This window comes from Gorilla gorilla, chromosome 13, assembly GCF_029281585.2.
Source record: "Gorilla gorilla gorilla isolate KB3781 chromosome 13, NHGRI_mGorGor1-v2.1_pri, whole genome shotgun sequence".
NCBI classification, from domain to species: Eukaryota; Metazoa; Chordata; class Mammalia; order Primates; family Hominidae; genus Gorilla; species Gorilla gorilla.
In genome coordinates, this window is record NC_073237.2 from 82385716 (window position 1) to 82406302 (window position 20587).

The following is a 20587-nucleotide window of genomic DNA, read 5'->3' on the forward strand; positions in this document are numbered from 1 at the left end:
GGGAAAACTAATGGAAGACAGGGACTATTTGTAAGGTTAGTTATGCAGACTCAAGTCGATGCCATCTCACTTAATAATAAGAGCTATGTTCTCTTCCTAGTATGGAGAAAGTAGGAGAAACACCTTACAAAGGGAAAGTTAGTTTTTCTTTTAGGTGGAAAGGAGGAGAGGCGAGTGTTTCTTATACATCTAATTTTTCTTTTTCTTTTCCTTTTCTAATTTTTGAGACAGGGTCTCACTCTGTTACCCAGGCTGCCGTGCAGTGGCATGATCTTGGCTCACTGCAGCCTCAACCTCCTGGGCTCAAGTGATCTTCCCACCTCAGCCTCTTGAGTAGTTGGGCCCACAGGTATGTGCCACCATACCTGGCTAATTTTTGTATTTTTTGTAGAAACGTGTTTTTGTCATGTTGCCCTCGCTGGTCTCAAACTCCTGGGCTCAAGCGATCCACCCACCTCAAGCCTCTCAAAGTGCTAGGATTGCAGGTGTGAGTCACTATGCCTGGCCCATCTGATCTTTCTTCATTGGCTTCAGTTCAAAATAATTCTTAAGCCAAAGTGGCATATTTGGGATTGGCATATTCTGATCCCCTTTTATTCAAAGGCCATAACAACATCCATTTTTTATTTTGGTGTTGGAAACGTACACTGTTCTCTTTCTACTGCAGAGTAACATGTTAAAAAGTGATTTCTGGTTGGGCACAGTGGCTAATGACTGTAATCCCAGCGCTTTGGGAGGCTGAGGCGGGCTGATCACCTGAGGTCAGGAGTTTGAGACCAGCCTGGCCAACATGGTAAAACCCCATCTCTACTAAAAATACAAAAATTAGCCAGGCATGGTGGCACATGCCTGTAATCCCAGCTACTCAGGAGGCTGAGGCAGGAGAATCACTTGAACCTGGGAGGCAGAGATTGAAATGAGCCAAGATCGTGCCATTGCACTCCAGTCTGGGTGACAGATCAAGACTGCATCACAAAAAAAAAAAGAAAAAAATGTAATTTATTTCCAAAAACCCTGACACCAGTCTAATAATGAGAAAACATCAGATGACCCAGATTGGGGTATGTTTTATGGGATACCTGGTTAGGACTCCTCAAAAGGGTCAAGGTTATGGGAAACACGAAAGACTGAGAAACTTAGGCCAGAGGAGACAAAGGAGATGTGATGAGTAAAGGCAGTGTGGTGCCCTGGGTGGAATTCTGGAACAGAAAAGGAACATTAATGGAAAAATTGATAAAATGTGAATGAATTTGGAGTTTATGTCATAGTACTGTATCAATGTTAGTTTCTTAGTTTTGACAAATGTACCATGGTGATGTAGATAATAATATTGGAGGAAATGAAATAAAGTGTTAGGGTGAGGTGTACTCAAGAGTACCCTGTACTTTCTTTGCAATTCTTCTGTAAAATCTAGTTATTCCAAAATAAAAACTTTATGTTAAAATGCCATGGTAAATTATATTTTAATGGCTAGAGTAAAATTATGTTTCCTAAATGTCAGTCATTTATGTACAATCATGAATTTTCTTTTTGCTATGTATTGATATCATGTGTACTAATATTTTCTCTAAATTGAATATTTTAAAATAATGTAAGTATATACCTATATCATGGGGTTATCTGTGGTAACATCAATACAATGGCATAAGTTTAATATGTTATTTAAATATTTTTCTAATACCTTTTTTTCAAAAGTGAACTTTGGCAGATTATTTTCCCCCTGCAATGCAAACACAATGTCATGCCTCCCGTTTGGTTTGGCCTTTCTGACTCATATCACACGACCTTGGCCAATGCTGTGGCCTTCCTTCTTTGTCTGGGAAACTGCCACGTATTCTTCATCTCTCAGCTTACATATAACTTCCTCAGGGAAGAGCTTCCTCATGTCTCTGGCTAGCCTCTGGTGGTGTCAGAGGCATTTGGACCAGAGAGACTCCATCTTGAATAGGAGCTGGGTAAAATAAAGCTGATACCTACTGGGCTGCATTCCCAGGAGGTTAGGCATTCTTAGTCTTAGGAGGAGATACAAGGTCAGCACAAGATACAGGTCACAAAGACCTTGCTGATAAAAGGATGCGGTAAAGAAGCTGGCCAAAACCGGCCAAAGCCAAGATGGTGGTGAAAGTGACCTCTGGTTGTCCTCACTGCTCATTATACACTAATCATAATACATTAGCATGCTAAAATGCACTCCCACCAGCTCCATGACAGTTTAAAATGCCATGGCAACATCAGGAAGTTACCCTATATAATCTAAAAGGGAAGGAACCCTCAGTTCCAGGAATTGCCCATCCCTTTCCTGGAAAATGAATAATCCACTCCTTGTTTGGCATAATCAAGGAGTAACTAACATAAATATACTCAGTCAAGCAACCCATGCTGCTAATCTGCCTATGGAGTAGCCATTCTTTTATTCCTTTACTTTCTTAATAAACTTGCTTTCACTTTACTCTGTGGACTTTCCCTGAATTCTTTCTTCTGCAAGGTCCAAGATTCCTCTCTTGGGGTCTGGATCGGGACCTCTTTCTGGTAACAGTGGCACTGTATAACTCTCCTTTCCTACATTTGTCACAGCTGTATATTGCCTGTTCACAGCAGTTCTTTCAACCTTTTCATATCTCATTTTCTGCCCCAAATAATCAAACTTCAGAAGCAAGAGCAGCTCACAGGGCTTGCCCTTCCTGGAGCCAGCTGGAAGTCTGGGGTTCACTGGCAGAGGCGGCTGCAAGGCGGCACTGTGGTGTTTGTGGGGGCCACCAGGAGAGCGAGGAAAGGACAGAGAGACCTCAGGGAGGATATAGGTTCAGTGCTCAAGAGAGGAGGCAAAAGAGGACTAGATTTCTGGTTACAGAAGATAAGGAACATGGATGGAGATGTGGAAAGAAGAGAATGAGAATGTCTTGGGAAGAACCATAATTTGGACAGAGAGAAAGGTTATTAATGATATCAAGGCATTCTCTGTCTCATTTTAGCCACATATGTAGAAATGAAAAGCCTAGTGGAAATGTACAGATTGTGTTTGGCAAAGGGCAAGTTATATTCTTAATAAGAACCCAACATTGGCAGTGAAAAATCTAGCTTTCTTGTATTATAGTAGTTCCTCAACACAGAAACAGAATAGTTTCACAAGACAGTTGTGAAAAAAGTGGAATTATGGAGTAATGAAAATATTCTAATATCTGATGCTGATTAGGAAAAACATAAACTCAAGGTCTGTTGAGAGGTGCTCAGAATAAAGACCTAAACATCTAGAAAGAAAAGCAAGCCCCTTTCCAATAACACAGCCTACTCATGAAGGGCTGAAATATTTTTTAGGAATCAGAAACATATGACTTAAAACAAAAGAATGATGAGATTTAATGCAAAATTTAAGGAGTTTTTTTTTTATTCATTTGGGTTCAATAAACATTTAATTTTCTGCTGCCCACATTGGGCTATCACTGAGAAGAGGTGCTTGGCTGGTTGAGACAGACATGTGCAGTACTGCCACAATACAGCTGAAAAGCATGTGCACCTGCCCATGTGTGGGAGGTGCAAAGGTGGTTGAGAGCAAGTGGTAACGTGTTTGGATGAGTATGGGGAGAAGGGGCTGGGAATGGTTCACTAGAGGCAACCATGTTGCATAACAAACCATCCCAAAACTTGGTAGCTTGCAATAACAATTTTTTTCACCCATGATCTGAAAGTCATTGGTAGGAAGGGGATCAGATTTGCTCCATGGGGTTCTCATCCACTTTGAACCAGTGGCTACTCCAGGATATGTTCTCATGGCAAATGGCAGGAATGCAAGAGGAGAAGTGAACATATGCAATGTCTCTAAAGGCTTGGCTTAAAATTGTCATGATACCATGTCTGCCCACATGTCATCAGCTAGAGCAACTGAACATGGCCAAGCTCAACCTCCATGGAGTGGAGAAATACATTCTACCCACTCTAGTGGAAGGTGACACAGTCACCAGGCAGAGAGGGGATGCATAGTCTTAGCATGAAGGGAGAAATGGAGAACAGGAGCAATCCACTGAACTACCTTGGTTGGTAATGTCCAAGCAGGGTTTTGAAGGATAAATAGAAGCTGGCCAGGCAGTGGGATGGAAAAATTTCATTTTATAATAGGCTTGGCTCAGATTAGCGCCATTATAATTTCCCTAAGATGTCAATTATTGAATTTCAGGTATGAGAGAAAGGAAACTGGATGCCTTCTTTGCTCTCTTCCAAGTTGACACTGCAGTTTTTAGTTCTTCTCTGCACAATCCTCAAAGGAGTTCCTTATATGAGTTCTGTTGCTTTTTGTTCAACCTGAAAGTTGCAAAATTGAACTGAGGAGAAAGGCCCTGGGTAATCGTGACCATGAGGAAGAAGATGACTTGGAATGTTGTGAAGCATCTTTGTATTCAAAAGGCAGCTGGCTGCCCTCCCCAGTGAGTCACACATAAAGGGCCCCTGTTTATTGGTGTCTCCGGTCCTACTGAACACTCGGTGTTCGTGGGTTCCCCAGGAAGCCCTGAGAGTACACTTTGAAAATCAGATACATGTCTGTAAATGACCTTCCAGTTCTGTCTCCTCAGATTGCTGTGAATAATCGTGTGAGGACTGCTGTCCGGAGAGGAGGGAGCCTGAAGTCAAGGCATTCCAAGGGGCTTCAGGCATCCTCAGTTTCTTTATGAAGAGCATTTCATTCTCCTAAGGGAGTGGTGGGAAGGCTGCACCAGGAAGACAGAGGGCAAATCCTAGTGTGTGTGAGAGAGAGAGAAAAAAAGAGAGAGAGAGACAGACAGAGACAGAGAGACAGAGATACAGAGACAGAAAGAGAGAGACAGACAGAGACAGAAAGAGAGAGACAGAGACAGAGAGACAGGAACAGAGAGAGGTATTCTGGATAAGATGGCTTAGAGGAGGCAGAACTAGCTTGCAGCTCCAGCTCCGATGGACAGAGCAGCATGTGGAGACTCACATCGTAAACTTTTGCTCCAAGACCTACCGCAAGAACATACTGGGAAAGCCGAGGGAATCCACAGACCCTCTGAAGGAACTGATCACTGCTGCAGGCTCCCTGAGATGCCAAAAACCTGTGAGTCGGCTTGCTTTCTCAACATGGCGGCTTGTGGTCTGGGGCAAGTTCTCGGCCCTGATCACCACCTGCCTGGAAATAGACTCGGTGCTGTTGGGAGGGCACAGTGGGAGTGAGACCAGCCTCTAGGACTGTGGGCTGCATGGGGGCAGGGTGAGGCCTCTGACTGCCAGCTTTTCCTCTGGTAAAGTAATACCTGTATTACTCAGCAGAGGCAGCCATAATCCCCCTAGGAATATAACTCAACTGGACTGGGAACCACACTCCCATTCCCCACAGCAGCTGCAGCAAGCCCTGCCCAAGGAGAGGCTGCCCTCAGACACGACTATCCCTGCCCCCACCTGGTGGTTTTTCTCTACTGGCCCTGGTAGCCAAAGACAAAGGTCATAATCTCTTGGGAGCTCTATGGCCCTCCCCACCACCTGAGAAACCTGAATACTTAAGCAGGTGTCCCTAGGGCAAGTTTGCATCCTCCCTATATATAGGACCACAGCTGATGCACTTTTGAGAGGGCCACCTCCTGGCTGGAGGCCAATCAAGATAGAATTAGCACACTAAACAAAACACAGCCAAGGACACTGCAGGGTCCACTTTACTTCCTTGCTATCTCCACGGGAGCAGGGGTCGGTCTCCATGGCTGCAAGACCTGAAGACAGATCACATCACAGGACTCTTTGCAGACACTCCCGAGTACCAGCATGGAGATCGGTAGTTCCACTGGGTGGCTAGACCTAGAAGAGCAAAAACAATCACTACAGTTTGGCTTTCAGGAAGCCTCATTCCTAGGGGAAGGGGGAAAACACCACATTAAGGGAGCATCCTGTGGAACAAAAGAATCTGAACAGCAGCCCTTGAGTCTGAGATTTTCCCTCCGACATAGTCTACCCGAATGAGAAGGAACCAGAAAGCAATTCTGGTAATATGACAAAACAAGGTTCTTTAACATCCCAAAGGTCATACCAGCTCACCAGCAATGGATTCAAACCAAGATGAAATCACTGAATTGCCAAAGAATTCAGAAGGTCAAGTATTAAGCTAACCAAGGATGCACCAGAAAAAGGTGAAGTCTAACTTAATGAAATAAAAAACATGATACAGAATATGAAATAAAAATTTTTCAGTGAAATAGAGAGTATAAATAAAAAACAGTCACAACTTTTGGAAATCAAGAACACATTCAGAGAAATGCAAAGTTCACTGGAAAGCCTCAGCAATAGAATCAAACAAGCAGAAAAAAAACTTCAGAGCTCGAAGACAAGGCTTTTGAATTAACTGAATCCATCTATCAAAGACAAAGAAAAAAGAATTTTAAAAAATGAACAAAGCCTCCAAGAAGTTTGGGACTACATTAAACAGCCAAACCTAAGAATAATCGGTGTTCCTGAGGAAGAAGAGAAATCTAAAAGTTTGGAAAACGTATTTGAGGGAATAATCAAGGAAAACTTCCCTGGCCTTGATAGAGATCTAGACATTCAAATACAAGGAGCTCAAAGAACACCTGGGAAATTCATCACAAAAAGATCATTGCCTAGGCACATAGTCATCAGGTTATCTAAAGTCAAGATGAAGAATAGAATCTTAAGAGCTGTGAGGCAAAAGCATTTGGTAACCTCTAAAGGAAAATCTATCAGATTAACAGCAGATTTCTCAGCAGAAACCCTACAAGCTAGAATGAATTGGGGTCCTATTTTTAACCTCCTTAAACAAAACAATTATCAGCCAAGAATTTTGTATTCAGCAAAACTAAGCTTCACAAATGAAGAAAAGATAGTCTTTTCCAGACAGACAAACTGAGAGAATTCACCACCACTACCAAGCCAGCACTACAAGAACTGCTAACATAAGCTCTAAATCTTGAAACAAATCCTTGAAATGCAACAAAATAGAACCTCCTTAAAGCATAAATCTCACAGACCCTATATAACAATAATGCAATGAGAAAACAACAACAACAAGGTATTCAGGCAACAAACAGCACCATGAATAGAATAGTACCGGTGGGGCGCCATGGCTCACACCTGTAATCCCAGTACTTTGGGAGGCCAAGGTGGGTGGATCATGAGGTCAGGAGATCAAGACCATCCTGGATAACATGGTGAAACCCCATCTCTACTAAAAATACAAAATATTAGCCAGGTGTGGTGGCACATGCCTGTAATCCCAGCTACTCGGGAGGCTGAAGCAGGAGAATCGCTTGGACCTGGGAGGCAGAGGTTGTAGTGAGCCGAGATTGTGCCACTGCACTCCAAACTGGGTGACACAGTGGCACTCCATATCGAAAAAAAATAAATAAATAAGAATAGTACCTCACATCTCTCAATACTAACATTGAGTGTAAATGGCCTAAATGTTCCACTTAAAAGATACAGAATGGCAGAATGGATCACCAACTAAGTTTCTGCTGTCTTCAGGAAACTCATCTAACACATAAGGACTCACATAAACTTAAGGTAAGGGGCTGGAAAAAGATATTCCATGCATATGGACACCAAAAGCAAGCAGGAGTAGCTATTCTTATATTAGACAAAACAAACTTTAAAGCAACAGCAGTTTAAAAAGACAAAGAGGGACTTTATATAATGATAAAAGGACAAGTCCAACAGGAAAATATCACAATTCTAAATATATACGCACCTAATGCTGGAGCTCCCAAACTTATAAAACTACTACTCAACCTAAGAAATGAGATAGACAGCAACACAGTAATAGTGGAAGACTTCAATACTCCACTAACAGCATTAGACAGGTCATCAAGACAGAAAGTCAACAAAGAAAAAATGGACTTAAACTACACCCTAGAACAAATGGACTTAACAGATATTTACAGAACATTCTACCCAACAACTGCAGAATATACATTCTATTCATCAGCACATGGAACATCCTCCAAGATAGATCATATGATAGGCCACAAAACAAGTCTCAATTTAAGAAAACTGAAATTATAACAAGTACTCTCTCAGACCACAGTGGAATAAGATTGGAAATCAACTCCAAAAGGAACCCTCACAACCATGCAAGTACACGAAAATTTGATAACCTGCTCCTGAATGATCACTGCAGCACCAATGAAATCAAGATGAAGATTAAAAGATCCTTTGAACTAAATGATAATAGCGACACAAGCTATCAAAACCTCTGGGATAGAGCAAAAGCGCTGCTAAAAGGAAAGTTCATAGCACTAAATGCCTACATCAAAAAGTCTAAAAGAGCACAAATAGACAATCTAAGGTCACACCTCACGAAACTGGAGAAACAAGAACATACCAAACCCAAACCCAGCAGAAGTAAAGAAATAAGTGCGCCTGTAGTCCCAGCTACTTGAGAAGCTGAGTCAGGAGAATCGCTTGAACCCAGGAGGTGGAGGTTGCAGTAAGCTGAGATCACGCCACTGCACTCCATGCTGGGCGATAGAGTGAGACTCTGTCTCAAAAAAAAAAAAAAAAAAAAAAGAAATAACCAAGACCAGACCAGAACGAAATGAAATTGAAACAAACAAACAAACAAAGTTACAAAAGATAAATGAAACAAAAAGCTGGTTCTTTGAAAAGATAAATAAAATTGATAGACCATTTGCAAGATTAACTAAGAAGAGAGAAGATCCAAATAAGCTCAATTAGAAACAAAACAGGAGATATTACAACTGATACCACAGAAATACAAAAGATTATTCAGGGTTACTATGAACACCTTTATGCACATAAACTAGAAAACCTAGAAGAGATGGATAAATTCCTGGAAATAGACAACCCTCCTACATTAAACCAGGAAGATATAGAATCTCTGAACAGACCAATAACAAGCAGCAAGATTGAAATGGTAATTTAAAAAACTGCCAACAACAAAAAAAGCCCAAGGCCAGATGATTCACAGCTGAATTCTATCAGACATTCAAAGAAGAATTGGTACCACTCCTATTGACACTGTTCCAAAAGACAGAGAGAGAGGGCATCCTCCCTAAATCACTCTGTGAAGCCAGTATCAACCTAATACCAAAACCAGGGAAGGACATAACAAGAAAAGAAAACTACAGACCAATATCCCTAATGAACATAGATGCAAAAATCCTCAACAAAATACTAGCTAACCAAATCCAACAGCATATCAAAAAGATAATCCACCATGATCAAGTGGGTTTCATATCAGGGATGCAGGGATGGTTTCACATACGTAAGTCAATGAATGTGATACACCACATAAACAGAACTAACAAAAATCACATGATCATATCAATAGATGCAGAAAAAGCATCTGGTGTAAAAATAGGCACATATACCAATGGAATAGAATAGGGAACCCAGAAATAAGCCAAATACTTACAGCCAACTGATCTTCAACAAAGCAAACAAAAAATAAAGTGAGGAAAGGACATCCTAATCCACAAATGGTGCTGGGATAATTGGCGAGCCACATGTAGAAGAATGAAAGGGGATCCTCATCTCTCACCTTATACAAAAATCAACTCAAGATGGATCAAAGACTTAAATCTAAGACCTGAAACCATAAAGATTCTAGAAGATAATATTGAAAAAAACCCTTCTAGACATTGGCTTAGGCAAAGACTTCATGACCAAAAACTCAAAAGCAAATCAACAAAAACAAAGATAAATAGACGGGACTTAATTAAGCTAAAAAGCTTCTGCACAGCAAAGGAAATAATCAGCAGAGTTAACAGACAACTGAGAGTGGAAGAAAATTTTCACAATCTATACATCTGACAAATAACTAATATCCAGAATCCACAAAGAACCCAAACAAATCAGCAAGAAAAAAAACAATCCCATCAAAAAGTGAGCTAACAAAAGAAGGTATATGGTGATATGGTTTGGATGTGTGTCCCCTCTAAATCTCATGTTAAAATATCATCCCCAGTGTTGGGGGTGGGGCCTTGTGAGAATGTTTGGATCGTGGAAGTGGATCTCTCATGAATGGCTTAGCTCCATCCTCTTGGTAATAAGTGAGTTCTCGCTATGAATTCACCTGAAATCTGGTTGTTGAAAAGTGTGTGGCATCTCCTCCCTTGCTCCCATTCTCATCATGTCATACTCTGGCTCCCCCTTTACCTTCTGCCATTATTGATAGCTTCCTGAGGCCTCACCAGAAGCTAAGCATATATCAGCTGATGCATCCTGTAAAGTCTGCAGAACTGTGAGCCAATTAAACCTCTTTTTCTTTATAAATTATCCAGCCTTGGCTGGGCACAGTGGCTCACGTCTATAATCCCAGCACTTTGGGAGGCCAAGGTGGGTGGGTCATGAGGTCAAGAGATTGAGACCAGCCTGGCCAACATGCTGAAACCCCATCTCTACTAAAAATACAAAAATTAGCCAGATGTGGTGGCGCACACCTGTAGTCCCAGCTACTTGGGAGGCTGAGGCAGGAGAATCACTTGAACCTGGGAGGTGGAGGTTGCAGTGAGCTGAGATTGTGCCTCTGCACTCCAGCCTGGGTGACAGTGTGAGACTCCATCTCCCCTCTACCCCCCAAAAAAATTACCCAGCCTCAGATATTCCTCTATAGTGAAGCAAGAATGGCCTGACACAGAAAATTGGTACTGGGAGTGGGACATTGCTATAAAGATACCTGAAGATGTGGAAGCAACTTGGATTTGGGTAATGGGCAGAATTTGGAGGCCACAGAAGAAGGCTGGAAGATGAGGGAAAGTTTGGAACTTCTTAGAGACTAGTTAAATGGTTGTAATAAAAATGCTGATAGTGATGTGGACAGTGAAGTCGAGGCTGATGAGATCTCAAAGGGAAATGTGGAACTTATGGGAAACTGGAGCAAAGATCACCTTGGTTATGTTTTAGCAAAGAACTTGGCTGTATCGTACCCTAGTGATATGTAGAAGTTTGAATTTAACAATGATGACTTAGGGTATCTAGCATAAGAAATTTCTAAGCAACAAAGCATTCAAGATGTGGCCTGGCTGCTTCTAAGAGCCTATTCTTAAATTTGGAAGTAAATAAATGACTTAAAGTTGGAGCTTATATTTAAAATGGAATCAGAGCATAAAAATTTGGAAAATTTGCAGTCTAGCCATGTGATAGAAAAGAAAAGCCCATTTTCTGGGGAAGAATACAAGCAAGCAGGCTGCAGAACAACCCTTGCTGGAGAGATTAGCATGACTATAAGGGAGCCAAGTGCCAATATCCAAGATATTGGGAGAAAGGCCTCAAAGGCATTTCGGATATCTCTGAGGTAGCCCTTCTTATCACAGGCTCAGAGGCCTAGGAGGAAAGAACGGTTTTGTCAGCCAGGCCCAGGGTGCCGATGCCCTGCACCACCCTGGGAAGTTGTTTCCTGCATCCTGGCTACTCCAGCTCCAACCTTGGCTCCAAAGGGCCCAGGTACAGCCCAGGTCACAGCTCCAGAAGGTGCAAGCCATAAGCCCTGGTGGCTTCTATGTGATGTTAAGCCTGCAGGTGCTCAGAATGCAAGAGTAAAGGAGGCTTGGCAACTTCCATCTAGATTTTAGATGATGTATAAGAAAGCCAGGGTGCTCAAGCAGAACCCTGCCACAGGGGTGGATCCCATGCACACTACTAGGCCAGTGCCAAGGGGAAATGTAGGGTTGAAGCCCCCACACAGAGTCCCCACCAGGGCACTGCCTAGTGGAGCTGTGGGAATGGGGCAACTGCCTTCCAGATCCCAGAATGGTAGATCCACCAGCAGCTTGCCTCCTGCACCTGAAAAAGTTGCAAGCACTGAACTCTAACCTGTGAACTCTGCAAAACCACAGGGGCACGGCTGCCCAAAGAGCTCAACCTTTACTTCAATGTGCCCAGGATGAAGGACATGGCATCAAGGATTATTTTAGAGGTTTAAGATTTAATATCTACCCTGCTGGGTTTCAGACTTGCATGGGGCCTGTAGCCATTTTCTTTCGTTCAATTTATTTCTTTTGGAATGGTATGTTTAAATAATGCCTGTACTACCATTGTATCTTGGAAGTAAATAACTGTTTTGATTTTACAGGCTCATAGGCAGAAGGAGATGAGTCTCAGATGACTTAGGACTTTGGACTTGATTAACGAGTTGAAATGAGTTAAGATGTTGGGAGACTGTTGGGAAGGGATAATTGTATTTTGCAATATGAGAAAGACATGAGATTTGGGGGACCAGGGGACAGAATGATATGGTTTGGATATTTGTCTCCTCCAAATCTCATGTAGAAATGTCATCCCCAGTATCAGAGGTGGGGCCTGGTGGGAGATGTTTGGATCATGGGAGCAGATCCCTCATGAATGGCTTAGCACAATCCCCATCACCGTCTGAGTTCATATAAGATCTGGTTCTTTAAAAGTTTAAAAAAAGTTTAAAAGTTTCCATCTCTCCTTGCTCCTGCTCTCACTGTGTGATACGTTGGCTCTTGCTTTGCCTTCCACCATGATTGTAAGCTTCCTGAGGGCTCCCCAGAAGCCAAGCAGATTCCAGTGCCATGCTTCCTGTACAGCCTGCAGAACCATTAGCCAATTAATTCTGTTTTCTTTATAAATTACCCAGCCCCAGGTATTTCTTTATAGCAATTCAAGAATGGACTAATACAGTTAGAAATAGATTTTTTTTTAAGTCTAAAGAGCATAGCAAACATCAACGTAAGGACTAAAGTATCTACTGTTCCTATCTCATACCTGCTGTACTTCCGATAAGAACACCCTCTTTCCTGGGACCTCAAATACTTAGACAACCCCCATTCATTTTTTGAGATGAAGCTTAAACATGTCCACCTTGTAAAGCCTCTCTTGATCCACCCAAACCTGGAGAACTTCAATGATTGCATTTACATTGGCTCCTACCTTAATTATCCCTCAGTGATTGCATTTACGCCAGCCCCAACTCAAAGATTGCATTTACACTGGACTACACATCTTTATGTCCCCCATAGCCAGCTGTCCCCCAGGTAACTGCTTTGTTCATTTCACATCCAAGCATCCATTAGAATGCCTCTCTCATGGTAGGCACTTCACTCTAAAATCCTTTTGGGAACAAAGTGACTATGTGATTTGAAGAGAAAAAGAAAAAAATAAAGGAAGGAAGCAAGCAAGGCGGGAAGGATAGAAGGAAGGAAGGAGCAAGAACATTAAGAATGTTCAAGTTGGCTGGGCGTGGTGGTTCACGCCTGTAATCCCAACACTTTGGGAGTCCTAGGTGGGTGGATTACTTGAGGTCAGGAGTTCAAGACCAGCCTGACCAACATGGTGAAACTCCATCTCTACTAAAAATACAAAAATTAGCTGGGCATGGTGGCGGGCACCTGTAATCCCAGCTACTAGGGAGGCTGAAGCAGGAGAATCACTTGAACCTGGGAGGTGGAGGTGGCAGTGAGCTGAGATTGCACCATTGCACTCCAGCCTGGGTGACAAAGTGAGACTCCATCTCAAACAAACAAAAAGAATGTTCAAGTTATTATATAATAAGTGATTTTAAATATTAATAACTGAAATTTTACTGAAGTACACATTTTGTTCAACTCAAATTAGAGGCAGCACAGTTTAGAAAAAAAAGGTACTAAGCTATGAAAGCAGAAGTTTTGGTTTTGACACTTGACTTTCCTCTCTGCTCACCTTGCTACTTTTCGAGTTTTTTTAAATCTGTTAACAGATAAGGGATTGGACCTCATCTGTAAGATCCTTTCCAATCCTTTTTTTTTTTTTTTTTTTTTTTTTTTTTGAGACAGAGTTTCGCTCTGTTGCCCTGGCAGGCTGAAGTACAGTGGCATGACCTTGGCTCACTGCAACCTCTGCCTCCCGGGTTCAAGAGATCCTCATGCCTTGGCCTCCCAAGTAGCTGGGATTACAGGTGTGTGCCACCACGCCTGGCTAATTTTTGTAATTTTAGTAGAGATGGGGTTTCACCATGTTACCCAGGCTGGTCTTGAACTCCTGACCTCAGGTGATCCACCCGCCTCTCCCTCCCAAACTACTGAGATTACAGGCTCACACCTGTAATCACCATGCCTGGCCAGATCCTTTCCAGTTCTAAAGAGTCAAGAGAGCAAGCCAGAGCAAAGTGAGCTCTGATTGGCTGTTCTCTTTCTCTTCATCCACCATGCACTATGAAGAGTACTCTAGGCCATATCCCATGCTAAGCTGGGAAGGTAGATTGTCAGATAGAAGAAAACTTTGACCTTTAAGGCTCACAGCCCAGTGGTGAAGCAGACAGGAAACAGAGAAGGCCTCCTTTTGGATATATGCAGGGGATGCGTGGAGTCCACACTTCATATGGCCTCTGTTGGCATCAACTTTCTTCACTGGGCCCCCCAAACCTCGCTCTGCTGTCTGGCTTCTACCCTAACTCTTGTGCCTTGTACATGAAGTATTTGTTGGGTGAGTAAATAAATGAGTGAATTGTCATGATGGAGACATGGCCAGGGAATTCTGAAAGCAGGGAGGAGGGGGTCCTAACCCAGTCTGGACCCAGGAGACGAGGGGAAGAAGTGATGAGAAAAGGTTTTCTGGAGGGGATTTAATGATTAGAATTAGCCAGGCTAAGTGTTTGCGTAATGAAGCTTCCAGGCAGTGGACACAGGCCAAGGTAGATACAGCTGGTAGAGGCCCCCAGTAGTCCAGTATGGCTGGAGGTAATGTGTGAGGCAGGGAGGATGGCAAATAGGAGGGAGGGGAGGCCTTAAGCTCTACTGTGAAGAACTGGTATTTTCTCCTATAGTAGTAGGTTTTAGTATTGAGTGAGGCAATTAAGTTTGTCTTTTTTTTTTTTTTTTTTGAGACAGAGTCTCACTGTGTTGCCCAGGCTGGAGTGCAGTGGCACCACCTTGGCTCACTGTAACCTCTGCTTGTCAGGTTCAAGCAATTATCATGCTTCAGCCTCCTGAGTAGCTGAGATTACAGGTGTGTGCCACCACACCCAGCCAAGTTTGTCTTTTAGATAATCTACTCCCTACTTACCCTGGGTAGCATGGATTTGAAGTGGACAAGAATGGAGGCAGGAAGGCTGTCCTTCGGAGGCAGTACTAGGAAGGATGTAAGAATTATGGGGGAGGGTAAACTGGACAGAGTTATTGATTGTGCAGACATGACAGACAAGAGAAATATTTAGAAGGTGAAACCAACTGGATTTTGTGTCACGTAGATGTGGATGGTGTGGGAGAGCAGTAGTCTAGGGTTATGTGATGGTTACTTTTATGTGTTAACTTCACTGGGCCATGAGGTGCAGACTTTCGGCCAAACACTATTCTGGGAGTGTCCCTGAGGGTATTTCTGGATGAGATTAAAGTTTGAATTGGTAAACTGAAGAAGGCAGATTGCCTTCTCTAATGTGGGTGGGCCTTGTCCAATCAATCAGTTGAAGACCAGAATAGGACAAAAAGGAGGGAGCTCCTCTGGCCTGACTGGTACTACTTGAGCTAGGTCAAGCAGTCATTTCTTGCCCTCAGACTGGAACTACACCATCTACTCTCCTGTGTCTCCAGCTTGCCAACTACGGATCTTGAGACTTCTCAGACTCCATAGTTATGTGAGCCAATTCTTTTTAACTCCCCCACTTTACACACACACACATGCACATGCACATGCCTACTGGTTCTGGTTTTGGATGATGGGCCTATTAACTGAGCTAGGGAATGGAGTAGGAGCTGCAGTGGAGAGGAGAAAGTGGTGAATGTAGTCTGTGCCTGTGGCAGAAGATGTTCAGTAGGCAGCCGAATCTACATGCCTGAAATGCAGGTGAGGAGAAGTGGCTGCAGATAATGGATTTAAGATTCAGCAGAATATTGGTGATGTCTGGAACCATGAGGAGGGATGTGATCACCCAGGTGAGTGTGCAGAGTGAAAAGTGTGGATCTTTTGCAAAAGATAAGATGATACAAAAGGAAAAAATGTTTTAAGATGGTTAGACGATAGGGGAAGACATAGGCTCTAGAATGCAGAGGGGCAGGATTTGGGCATGTTTAAAGGCTATAGGAAGGGGAATTGTATAACAGGGGAGCATGACAGGTGAATCCAGGTCTCTAAGCATGAATGATGGAGTCAGGGGCACAGGAACACAAGGGGACTACCTGGACTGGACAGGCTGGAGAGAGGTCATGATAGGAAGTGGACATTGATATGATTTGGATGTTTGTCTCCTCCAAATCTCATGTTGAAATGTGATCTCAAAAGTTGGAGGTGAGGCTTGGAAGGAGGTGTTTGGATCATGGAGGCAGATCCCTTGTAAATGGCTAAGTGCCATCTCCTCTGTGATAAGTGAGTCTTAACCCTATTAGTTCACAAGACAGCTGGTTGTTTAAAGGAGTCTAGCACTTCCTTCTCTCTCTCTCTTGCTCTGTCTCTTGCCACGTGACATGCCTGCTCCCCCTTCACCTTTTGCCATGAGTGGAAGCTTCCTGAGGCATCACTAGAAGCAGATGCTGGTGCCATGCTTCCTGTACAGCTGCAGGACAGTGAGCCAAATCAACCTCTTTTCTTTGTAAATTACCCAGGCTCGGGTATTCCTTTACAGCAACACAAAATGGACTAACACAAACCTATATATGCCAAGTTCTATAATAATAAAACAAACAAACAAAAAAATCAAAACAGAAACAATGAAAACTTTATACTATTCTTCAAACAACTCTAGGAATCATTTTTTAGGTAGACTAATAACGTAACTTAGCAAACCAGGTCACTTTGGAGAGAAAAGGAAACATTATTAATAAGTCCAGACAACAGGAATAAACAGGGATTGTCCCAGGCCAACTGGAATGTACAAAGATCCTATTTTTAGATCGCTGTTGCTTTTTGGTAAAGTAATCAAGGAGAATTTTCTATTGCTTTGGTTATGTGAATCTCTTGAAAAAGTTAATTCTAGCCAGGTGCAGTGGCTCATGCCTGTAATTCCAGCACTTTGGGAGGCTGAGGGGGGCAAATCACCTAAGGTCAGGAGTTCGAGACCAGCCTGGCTAAGATGGTGAAACCCTGTCTTCACTAAAAATATGAAAATTAGCTGTGCATGGTGGTGGGCACCTGTAATCCCAGCTACTCAGGAGGCTGAGGCAGAAGAATCACTTAAACCCGGGAGGTGGAGGTTGCAGGAAGCCAAGATCGTGCCATTGCACTCTAGCCTGGGCGACAAGAGCAAAACTCTGTCTAAACAACAACAACAACAAAAACCCCTTAATTCTTAGACAAGTATTTCAGAATATTTTGCCAGCTCCCTGTAGAACTCGTCCCTCTGTTACCTCAATCCAATAACCTTAAACATAAAACCCTTCTCCCAGAGACAGCTTCACACTTGATGATCCCCCCAGTGGTCACCCCAGCTTAGTAGTATCTAGCAGTGACAATCCATGTGCCCATTACTTGCAGTCTATCATCAATTTATTTAGTCCTCTCTTTTCTGTTCATTTCTAACCAGCATGAGGGTTTAGTTGCACAACTCCATGTATACCTGGTGGTGTTGGGGCCCATGGTCTTTGCTTTATATGATGCCACAGACTGGAAAGCACTTTGAGCAAGCCCGTAGGCTTGTTACAGATAACAGGACACCTGCCTTTTCTGTTGTGTGATAACTTGATGTTCACTGTTGATGCATTATTCATTTTGATGGCATTTGATGTTGTTTTAGCATGAATGGATTTTTTTTCATTACAATGAATAGTAATTCTATTTTTCACTTAGAAGGCTAAGTGCTATCGGGGCTTTTGGGGATGAATTGCTCTGGTTAGCAAAGAGAGACTACTTATGAGAGGGGGCTCCCTAAATAAGGAGTGATTAGAGTCTCCTTCAATGTCATGGAACTGACTAGCCTAGGGAGGCCCAGAAGAGGCAAGGATTGAGAGGTTCATATGGACTCTCCTTCCTAGGGATAGAAGGTGATGCCCCTCCAGTTGCCTGGTATAGGCACACACAGCTCTGTTGTCTTCTGGGCTTGATTCTGGTTTTCTCCATCCATTGGTTCTTTCTCCCTGTCACTTGCTCAGCCATTCCTCAGCTTGGATGTGTTACCACTTACACAGAGATCTGGTATAGGAGGAGTGTGAGGGGCCCTTTCTGGAACTTGTTTTGGGGAGCTCAAGATTATATATACTTTTTCAATGTACCTGCACTAATTGACTATATGAATACATTTACATACTTGTACATTTCGTTTTACATCTGAATATAATATGAAATTATGTTGGAGAGTTGTTTTTTTTTCTTGTGCCAATTCAAAATCTGCTTTACTTATTTATATTTTTTACTACAAAATAAATTTATTTTTACAACAAAAAGGAGAGATTATTATTCCTTTTGACACAGGATCTTGCTACGTTGCCCAGGCTGATCTTGAACTCCTGGCTCAAAGGATCTTCCTGCCTCAGCTTCCCAAGTAGCTGGGATTACAGGCATGAGCCACCATGTCCCAGAACTGTGAGCCAAATAAACTTTGGTTCTTTATAAATAACCCAGTCTGTGGTATTCTGTTATAGCAGCAGAAAATGGATGAAGACACTGCTCTAACCCTAGAATCAGCTTCTTCTCAAGGAACCCTGATTCTTTTGATTGGAGAATTTTATTAGAAATCAAGATTTGTGCACTGGGTGTGTTGTTGCTACTGGGGTGTCATTGCTTCTAGAACCTTTCAGTGGACAAAGCTAGGAAACATATGTATGCATGCTAACCCAGCTTATCTGTAATTATTTGTGTGTGTGTGTATATGTGTGTGTGTGTGTGTGTGTGTGAGTTCATAATGATGTCTCTGACTCTAGTACCACTTAATTCATTCTAGCCTTCATGAGGTTGATTCTTCAGAAATGAAAGATCGGAAGTGAGAGAGTGAGAAAAGGAAATGATCAGGGCAGAATTAGATCATATAGAATTAGAGGAAAATATATTCACTTATTACAGAACTGAAAGTAATCTTGGAGAACCTGTCACACATTGTCATCCAACTTGTTTATTTAACTGGTGAGAAAACTGCGATTTGATAGGGGCTATTCAGGGTCTTAGAGCTAGTTAGCAGCAAAGTAAAGACTCCTTGTTCCGAGAACAGCTTCTTTTGCCCTGGCTATAGGATACAGTCTCATTGGCTAGGTACTTTTCTTTTGAGGGCAAATAGATAAGGAACTGCCCAAAGATTTCAGACAGAGGTGACAGCTTCAGTTTTTATAATGCACAAGGACTGCCCACAAAGTGACCAAAGTGATTGAGACACAATATTTTTCCCTCAAAAGCTTAAAGCCTGATGGAGGAAACAGAATTCATACAATGTGCAAGAACTTAAATAGAAATGGCTTAGATGGGTGCGGTGGGTCACACTTGTAATCCCAGCACTTTGGGAGGCCGAGGTGGGTGGATCACTTGAGGTCAGGAGTTCGAGACCAGCCTGGCCAATGTGGCGAAACCCCATCTCTACTAAAAAATACACAAATTAGCCGGGTGTGGTGGCAGGCGCCTGTAATCCCAGGTATTCGGGAGGCTAAGGCAGGAGGATCGCTTGAACCTGGAGGTTGCAGTGAGCTGAGATCGCGCCATTGAACTCCAGCCTGGGTGACAGAGCAAGACTCCGCCTCTAAAGAAAAAGAAGGAAAGAAAGAGAGAGAGAGAGAAAGAAAGAAGGAAAGAAAGAAAGAAAAAAGAAGGAAAGAAAAGAAAGAAAGAAATAAGAAAAAAAGAAAGGAAGGAAGAAAGAAAGAGAGAAAAAGAGAAAGAAAAAGAAAGAAAAAGAAAGAAGGAAAGAAAGAAAAGAAAGAAAGAAAAAAGAAAAAGAAAGGAAGAAAGAAAGAGAGAAAAAGAAAAAGAAAGAAAGAAAGAAAAAGAAAAGAAAAGAAAGAGAAAAAGAAAAGACTTAAAGAGCTCTGGGTGCACAGAAGTGTAAGTGATTATTTGTGCCTTGGCAGGTGGGGCAAATTTGTCAGGGTAGGATTTCACAAGTGAAACCCGACCCAGATAAATTGAGGAATTCTCCCAAGGTAACTCATCAAGAAGTGTGGACACCAAGTATTTTTGCACACACAGGACAGCCTCTTTTTAACAAGGTGAGAGCTTGCCTGTGGCCTTATTCACGAGTCCATGAATCTCAGTAGTTTTCACTCTATGCAGCATTTTGCAAGGTGGAGTGGAAAGCGTTTCACTTTGCTTTTGCTGTTTTCAAGATATGTCCCATGGCATGGCAGCCAGATAAGATACTACTGGGGTGCTTTCTCTGAGTGACTTCCCAAGCTTCCCTGGCTTGCTCACGACTTAGAGCTCCCAGTCCTGGGAGGCAGACAGTGGAAAACTCAGAAAGAGGTCAGAATTTTGGGAGCAAGATTTTTCTAGGGAAAGACGGAATCCCTTCAGAAACTACTGATGGGGTTAGGGGATGGAAACCAACAACAGTCAGTTGGTGGAGTTTATCTCCTTAGTACAGGGTGAGATGGCTAAGCTGAAGTGGGTAGTTTTGGATAGCTGGTTGAGCCGCATGCTGGGGCAGTGCCTGACTCAAATCCATGTTCTTACTATTAGCCACTAGGGGGCAATAGCATGCTGAGGATGCTACTCAACTTTGACCCTTAATATGATTAATTTTAGAGATATGTAAGCTTCAAAATCTTCA

At 42.6% G+C, this 20587-nt stretch overlaps 1 protein-coding gene across 3 annotated transcripts in view; it reads right to left on the reverse strand.

Moving 5' to 3' along the window:
• The window catches only part of ISCA1 (iron-sulfur cluster assembly 1), a 160316-nt gene that overhangs the window by 58040 nt on the left and 81689 nt on the right, over positions 1-20587 (reverse strand). Inside the window, exon 4 of one of the 3 annotated variants that reach the window (XM_055350699.2) lies at positions 3371-5799. The exons of the other annotated variants lie outside the window; for them this stretch is intronic. Within the exon in view, the coding sequence (XP_055206674.2) occupies positions 5726-5799 (74 nt within the window). The 3' untranslated portion in view covers positions 3371-5725. Of the gene's footprint in view, positions 1-3370; positions 5800-20587 lie in introns of those variants that run through there. 3 annotated transcript variants of the gene reach the window in all.